This window comes from Lipotes vexillifer, unplaced genomic scaffold (genome assembly GCF_000442215.2).
Source record: "Lipotes vexillifer unplaced genomic scaffold, Lipotes_vexillifer_v1.1 scaffold618, whole genome shotgun sequence".
Classification (NCBI taxonomy): Eukaryota; Metazoa; Chordata; class Mammalia; order Artiodactyla; family Lipotidae; genus Lipotes; species Lipotes vexillifer.
In genome coordinates this window covers 1,691,817-1,700,432 of record NW_006799025.1, presented here as the reverse complement: position 1 = coordinate 1,700,432, position 8,616 = coordinate 1,691,817, and the positions used below count along the sequence as shown (strand labels likewise).

At 40.8% G+C, this 8,616-nt stretch overlaps 1 protein-coding gene across 1 annotated transcript in view; it reads right to left on the bottom strand.

The window, feature by feature from the left end:
* Positions 1 to 8,616, bottom strand: part of CADPS2 (calcium dependent secretion activator 2) — a 524,381-nt gene that overhangs the window by 96,324 nt on the left and 419,441 nt on the right. Inside the window, exons 18-19 of the mRNA XM_007471293.1 lie at positions 3,774 to 3,877; positions 2,173 to 2,181 (exon numbers count right to left, since the gene is read on the bottom strand). Of these exons, the coding sequence (XP_007471355.1) occupies positions 2,173 to 2,181; positions 3,774 to 3,877 (113 nt within the window). The remainder of the gene's footprint in view (positions 1 to 2,172; positions 2,182 to 3,773; positions 3,878 to 8,616) is intronic.

The window sequence follows — 8,616 nt, the reverse complement described above, 5'->3', positions numbered from 1 at the left end:
TTTCCCTAATTGTGTTCATAGATGGATATAAATATTGAAATAACCAAGTGAGATGAAGAACTGAAAATGCTTCAGAACATGTTGGGGTAAACTGCTACTCTTAACATTATACATTTATAAGTCAGTGAGTGACTAACAAACATTTTTGGTAGGATATTTTTGCCGATGCAGTTTCGTTTGAGAGTCACTGCTGCAAATTGAATTCTGCCTCTGTAGCTTAGTTGTATGAAAGCCACTTACTGGTCATCTTCTTCCAAAAAGAGGAAAATTTGTTGGACCACAGGCTAATCTAACCCTAAACCCGCCCTAAAAAAGAAAATGTCGATTTATCTCACTGGCTATCCAGATATAAATACTAGGCAAATAAGATGAACTCAACTGTTGAGATGAGTGCAATTTAGTTAGTAGTAGGTAGTAAAGAGATCTTGTCTATGATCAAGTTTTGTATAATACACTTTAAGAAGGTCCTTAGATGTGCATGGTGGTAGAGAGGAATAAGGATATGAGGAAGTAAAAACAATGGAAAAAAATTTAAACATCAAACATCCATTCTCTTTATGTTAGAATCCATCCAGACACATAATCTGGTCCAGACACCGATGTTCATGTGAATGACCACATGCACAAATATGTGTGTCCGTACTGAACTCCTCTCCCTGCCCTGACTCTGCTGCTGGAGCAGCCTGGGACCCAGCCAGCTGGAGGGCAGAATGCATCAACCATTTACAGTGAACCAAGAGCTAAGTTGCAAATACCGAATTACCGCCAGACATCCCCCTGGCCTACAGTGTCACTGATATGGTGGACAATATCATATTTAAAATATTTTAGGGACCTTCACTTAAGATTCTGCTGCAACAATAAATCACAAAGTAACAACCTGAGCTGTGCTCACATCGATCATGTTGCCTCTCTCTCTGCCCCTTCACTGAGGGATATTTCCAGCTCTCCATCCCCATAGCAGAGTCCCAAGATATGCCAGGAGAAGAGCCTGACAAAACAGAAGGGACATCTCCAGGCTTGCACCGTCATCCTCCTCTCTGCATTTATATCCCTGCTACGATGCTACGTGCCAAACCTGCCAGCAAAACTAGGACAAGGCACCCATACCTGCCATTCTACTGAAACCAAGAAATAACAATGTGGTTCCCTGGAAAGAGAGGAGGCTGGAGTTGGCCTGCGTCTTCACCCCGTCACTGACCAGCTGTGCACCTGGCAAGTTTTCTTAGCAGGAAAGTGCTGCGTGTGTGTAGAGGGGGTGGGCTGGTGAGAGCCTAAGGCTTTCTGGTCGGCATCTGGGACTTGCCGCCTTTGTCAGAGTGAGCGGCCTTGGATGGACAGTTGTCGGATCAGTTTGTTTAAGTTTCTGGTCAGACACAGTCTCATCACGGGAATGTGGAAGACGTCCTTCAAGATTTTCTGGAAACGAGTGTAAACTGTCTTTCTCAAAAGAAAACACAGAAAATCGGAAGAAAAGCCTGAGGGGAGAGGTGGAGAGGCCTTCAGAGAGAAGGGAGGACTGTGTTAGGAGTAAGTTACTGTCAAAGATCTGAAGGACGTGAAACCTGCTTAACTGAGAAATTGCTGAAGGACAGAAACAACCTCTTGGCCTTGTGAAGTGAACCGCCCCTGTGGAGGGAAGGAGAGGGAAATGAGAGGAGCTGACACACGGCCACCTGAAGGTCTCCGAGGCAGACGCATTAACCTTCACCAAGGGAGCCGGGCCGGGTGCTCTTTTGTGCAGTAGAGTCTAGCCTGGACATTCAGCAAAATCAACATCAGTGTACAATGCAGTCCATCAATTCACTGTGGAAATGACTTGGGAATCAGATCAATTCACCCCCCAATACTGTTCAAAGGAAAAGCTGGATCTCCTGGTTAAAAAAAGAAAAAGGCCAAAAAAACACTGAAAGATAAAACCAAAACCAAAATGGCAAAATCCTCTCAGCTGGCCTGTACTTAGACGGCCAGCAATAATTATGCATGTAATTACTAATAAGACACATTCACGGAAACAGTACAACAAAGAGTTGCCCATTTAAAGAAATAGTCTTTAATTCCAAGGAGAGGGACTAAGGTGGCTTTAAAAGTGTAACCAGAGTGTGTTCTATCTTATCTTCAAATAAAAGAGTTATTCCATACTAGAAAAATGGTGAAAACAATTTTACTCACCTCTCTTCCCTGAAGAATCCCAAGAATTTGGAAGCATTATGGAATGAAGACATGTCATAGTGTTACAAAGCATTTTAAAAAGAGGTCATCATAACACGTCTATATTTTGGCATATAGTTGAGTTACATTTATGAGTTTTGATTACCTCTGTTCAAAAAAGTCAACTGTATTTTTGTGGATTAGAAAATAAGTAATATTTACATTTTAATTGTGTTTGGATACATTGTACTTTAACAAGCATGTAGTGGTTGCAGGGAGTATATCATGCTAATTACATTTAAAAGACAGGAGAGTTATTATTTTCCTTATTAGTGCAGGAAAATTAAATGTAATTTTTGTGAAATGTATAGGAATATTAGATGTACCTCTTTAGATGAAATTGGATACCCAATCAGAAATTTTTTTTAATTCAAAAAGGTCTAATACTCTGATGATAATGCCTTTTAACAAAAGACAACACACACATACATTTTATCATATAATCATTTTCATTGTAACATAGCGGTAGTATTAGCCTAGAAAAGCTCCTCCTGGGAATTCACTTCAAATTATTGAAGCAGCTGTTTCTTCAGTTTAAAATAAAATATCCATAACAAGTTCACACATGACAGATGCAAGGTAAAAGCTAGGTTCCATAGTGTGAGCTAAAAGCAGATGTTTTGAATGATCATATTTATAACCAGATACAATAAATCTCAGTTATCTATAGCAAGGTTTCATGAATATCCTTTTCTGAGAATTTGCTTAAAACGTACTTCCTGTAGTTTCTTATATTTTTGAGAACAAGGCTTCATTAAATACAAATATTCTATAAATTCTTCTGTACCTGGTCTTTTTCATACTTACTCATTTCATGTGCTTCCTCAAGAATAAAAGCACTGTTAGGGCACTGAAATTTATTACATTTATTCAATCCTACACATTTTCCCTACCTAATTCAGTCAGAAAACTCTTGTTTTTTAAAATAAACTCATGGCTATTAGAAAGAATGACACTTTTAAGTCTCAGAATAAGCAGTTTGCCTGATGAAATACCATTCTATATTTTTAGTGAATGTCAGTATATAATTAGTACTAGAACTTTAAAAAAATCTCTTAAAAATGAAGGTTTAAGTGAAAATTTAAAGAAAAGTTTGACGGTAAAAGTGAAAGACTGGAGTTATCAATCATGCAGTTCTGAACGTCTTCTATTCAATTTTGGTGTCCTATAGTTTATCACTACTTTTCCTTTTGCACATTGATTAACTTACATTTCTAAACTAAAGCAATCAGGGCACGGGGGAAGAGCAAGTGATCTGGCATCAGAAGATGGGGGTTCATGTTCCAGCTCTGCTTCTTACTAGTTGTACACCTTAGGCAGATCCCATAAGTTCTCCCATGTTCCTCACAGGAAGACAGTTGTCAGGAACAGATACTAAATTATATACATATACGATTCCTTTGTAACATATAGGAGTTATATTTCCAGGAAATGCACACACGTTCTCAGTTTTCTGTAGATAAATGGCCAGGTGTGTATCAAAAGCCTGCTTCTTCAGTGGTGCTCCCACTATGGTAAAGCATTATGCGACGCTTTATGTGACAGTTAAAAGAAGCCATCACCTCTGCATGATGCTCTTCATTCTGCTGTAAGACTTCTATGCAGAGCTCTGCTAGATGAAGAACCTCTTCCAGCTTCCTGGCAGGAGTCGCCTGGTTCATGGTCTCTGCATTAAAAACACATCATAATAATGTTACCTTGAAAATAAAAAGCCAAGCAGATTCTAAGATGTTAATGATGAGGCCAGGGTGTTGAAATAGAATGAGAAAGCATATTTTTGAGAAATGAGAGACGAGAAATACAAATGAATACAGTCTTTAAAAAAAAATCAGCTCACCAGACTGCACAAAATATTTCACCCACAAAGCAATCATGGGAAACTGCAAGTGCTTTGCCATTTAACATATTACAACTAACAGGTGCATCAGCACATTAGATGCTCAACTTCTGCAACAAACAAGTTATAATTCTCCTCAAGGTCAGACATACAAAGAAAGGCAGATACCACAGTCTTTTCCTTCTCTCTGTATTGTATTATCAATACAATACCATTCTCACCAGATGAGTCATTCCTGGCATTAGTGAAAAGCAGGCTTTTCTGTTGCTATTTAGATTTCCAGCCTGAAATGTCTAAGGTTCATGTTGATCTTAAATGGAAGAAGTAAAAAGTCACCTAAAACAACTCTGACAGGCTGCAATTAACTGATTTCCTCCCCTCCAACTGGGGAGGGGTGAAGAGCCATTCTTTAAAGTTGAAGGTTCTCTCAGCATTACTGCAAACTGGTATAAAAAGGCCAGGCCACAATGAGATTAAGTGCAGCTGAAATTCAGCAACAGAGAAGGCAAAGCAGTTGATTTCTGAGATAAAATGAACTGGCAAAAATTAGAGGTGCCCTGTGTAATGAAACTGTTTCAAAAATGTGAGGAATAGAGTTTCCAATAAGGATACTAAAGATAAACGTTTCTGGACTCTCTCTTTGCCCCTGTATGGAGATTGTAAGGAAGAAAAATAAAATATTTAGATAAAGAGCTTTTTCTGTGGAACCTAAGGAGTTTGCTTTTTGTTTTTTTGGCAGGGGCGGGGCAAGAGATCTATTCCCTCTACATCTCCCTATAACTTCAGCCTTAACTTTGGAAGACTTCCATTTGCTCTTAATTTGTTCCCAAGGGACATACGATTCAGTGAAACAGCCTATGATTGGTGCTTGTTCATTAAACACTTTTTATAAGCTCACTATGGGTCACAGTGTGATGCACGTGGGGTTTCCCATCCTCCAACCCTGATACACATCCTCCCAAACTCCCCTGCAGGATTAAAGCCACTGCTCATCTGTCACAGGGATCAAAGAGTAGGACGATTCTTCAGGAAAACAGTCCGCCAAACACAACAGAGTGTGCCCACAATAATCTTAGCTGTGGGAAGTAGGAGGGAGTAGAAGACATGTCCCTGCTCTTAAACCACTCAGACTCCAAAAATCACTGCTGCTGGGACCCTTAGACATCCACTATCCAACCTCCCCTCTGTTTCATGATCACTTCAACATCCTCAAACGAGGGTGAAGTCAAGGAGGCTTGTGACTTTGCACGACAGTCTGCTCCACTTGGGGGCAGCTCTCGCTATTGCGGTGAGGAAACTTCAAAGTTTGGAAACAGTGTAAAGCAAACAGAGGGGAGGCAGGGGATGTTAGGAGAGACTGCTGAGAGCAGGTGTATTTGGGGGGGGGGGCGGGATATCAGTGGGAAGATAAGCAGAACCTGAAGCAGGTCCTAAAGGAGAAGCAAATGACCTGGGTAAGAAGGAGCAAGGATTTCTAGAAATGCTTGCATGTCAGATGTGGTGCATTTCAGAGGAAGGTGACGATGAAGGTGGCTACAAATGTCACCATTTATTGAGAGCCAATTACGTGTCAGACCCGGCACCAGGCACTTCCCATGTGTCATCACACTAATTTTCCTAACAGCTTTAAGCCATTTGGTTATTTACTCACGTAAGTCGTAAATGAGGAAACAAGCTTGCAGAGATGAAATGCCACAGCTAACACGTGGTAAAGGTGAGACCTGACTTGGTGTGGGCTCTTAGCATCTCTACCCTGCACTTGCCTGGCTGGAGTAAAAAAGTTCTGGGAAATGATGGGTGAGGAGCCTGAGGTTGGATCGTGGCTTCCCTGGTGGCACAGTGGTTGAGAGTCCGCCTGCTGACGCAGGGGACACGGGTTCGTGCCCTGGTCCGGGAAGATCCCACATGCCGCGGAGCGGCTGGGCCCGTGAGCCATGGCCGCTGAGCCTGCGTGTCCGGAGCAGGATTCTCTCAGCTTTTCTCTGAGGCTTTAAGTAAGAAAATAAATAGACTCAGTAGCTATATCCTATCTGGTAACCTGGAGCAAATGTTTCTTTGCCGGGCTTCAGAATAAATTAATTTTGGGAGAACGTATTTGTGGTTGTGTAGTACAAGGAAGGACTGGTGGGGACCAGGTGTAGTGTATGGAGAACTATGGGAAGACGGGAATGGGAACAGAAAAGAAGAGAAAGGTAGAAGGGATGCTTTGAAGAAAGGATTTGCAAGTCTTTGTGAGTGACAGAAATTGCAGGTCAGAGAGGATAATGACCTTGAGGTTTGGAGATTGCATGGCTCAGAGAATGGAGATGCGTGGCTGATGAAACCACCAAATGGGTCTTCGATGGGCCACCCCACCTAATTACCATGTACATAAAATTTAAAGTAAGCAAATTATTCTAAACTAAAAGGAAAGTGGTGCATTGTAAAATCTGCATGCACAGGGGGTTAGGATATCTGGATCCTTTGCCTGGAAAACTCCTACTCATCATTCAAGACACAGCTTTAATGCTACCTTAAATGTAGGACCTTCCTAAAGTTCTGGGGCTGGGTGAGTCGCTCCTCCCTCTGGGTTCCCCTATTACCAGCTCATGAGCTGTTACTAGACTAGGCCCAGATCAGTCAGAAACTGGGTCTCATGATCTTGTGCTCTCACTACCTTGAATAGGCTTTGGACCATGACAGGTACTTAATGAATGTTTACTGAGAATGCAGTAGTATAATTTTTGGGAAAGGGCATGTTAAAAATAGAATCAATGCCCAAATTATTTCATTTCACTTTGTGTGGGATTGCAAATAGCTCTTCTGTCACTCACAAACCAAGGGTGGACGAGACAGCAAGTCCACCAGTGAAATGCAGCTGTAGTCCAAGGACACTGCTCAAATAATTGATGAAGCTGTGTTCTTAAATTATTAGAGATTTTTGGGGAAGAGTTTTCAAAATAATTTTTAATTCTCAAGAGCGTATCACTTATATTCTTTAATGTTTCCATCTTTAGATTTGTTTGTTTTTGTTTTTTTTGGCTGAATTGGGTCTTTGTTGCTGCGCATGGGCTTTCTCTAGTTGTGGCGAGCGGGAGCTACTCTTCATTGCGGTGGCTTCTCTTGTTGCGGAGCACGGGCTCTAGGCGCAGGGGCTTCAGCAGTTGTGGCTCACAGGCTTAGTAGTTGTGGCTCGTGGGCTCTAGAGTGCAGGCTCAGTAGTTGTGGAGCACGAACTTAGTTGCTCTGTGGCATGTGGGATCTTCCCAGACCAGGGATCGAACCCGTGTCCCCTGCATTGGCAGGCGGATTGTTAACCACTGCGCCACCAGGGAAGTCCCTCCATCTTTAGAATGAGGGTGTTGAATTAAGTTGAGGATTCTTAACCCTAGGGGTTAGGAATAGGTTTTAGGGAGTCCCTGAACCCCTTAAAATTACATGCTAATTTTTGTGTATAGAGGCATTTTTGGGGGAGTGAAGGATCACAACTTTCAGATTCTCAAAGTCGTCTATGAGCCAAACAAATGGTAAGAATCACTGAACCATATATGCTCTAAGATTCCTTCTAGCTAAGAGAGTCTATGCTTCCTATAAATTTTGGGCTTTACCTATTTTGGGTTATGTCATTTCAACTTCATGAGGAAAGGGAAAGGCAACAAAATGTAATTGTTTTGATCACAGAAGAGAAACGTATTTTTCCTACATACTTTAGTACATTTATTTACTCTACCCCTAAAACCATTCTGAAAGTTAGGGAATCAGGAGCCCCATTTCCAGATTAGGGAAAAGTGTCTTGGAGAGGTTAAAACAGTGATAATACAGTGACTTGAATTCTTTTCCACTTTCAAATTCTCTGAATAGGATTAACATACACACAGATACTCACACTCAACTGAATATATATGTTCAATATAAACTTCTGAAATAGCTGAAAGCTTGAGTTTATAGTCACCATATCCTTAGCCACAAGTAGGCAATAATGGGAAAGAATCAAGGAAGCAACCTGAAAACGTATTTCTGTTTATGTGTGAATATATCAAAACCAGCTTTTACATTTGACACCCTCTTAAGGAAAAATTCACAGAGTACCCTGTGTTCTACTGAAACTTAAAAACAGTCTGAAACACTTTATTCTTTCTAGATTAAATTTACTGAGAGGATCAAAACTTTGTACTTGAACATAATGACCACTCTAATACTTTCAATAAACAGCATTTTTACCAAGTACACTATGTATGCCATCTCTGGCTGCCACTCATTTGACTACAGCCAAGAAGTTTAATGCATTTTTTAGCCAGAACTCTACTAGATAACAAGGTTATCGATAGCTCCATTAAAATTCTGAGCACTGTGAGTATTTGAGAATTCCCCCTTAAAATGCCCACTTTCCCTCGTTTTGCAACATTTCTACAGCATTACAGATGCCTCTATATTCTTCAAGCTTCACGCCAAGTTGCTGGTAGTCGGTAACGCATTTCAGATAGTGGCATTTAAAACAAATACACCCCAAAGTAGCAAGGTTTCTTGATGAATTTCAATGCACTGCTCTTTGCTACGATACTTCTTCTTTCTGGAACACTTTTACTTTT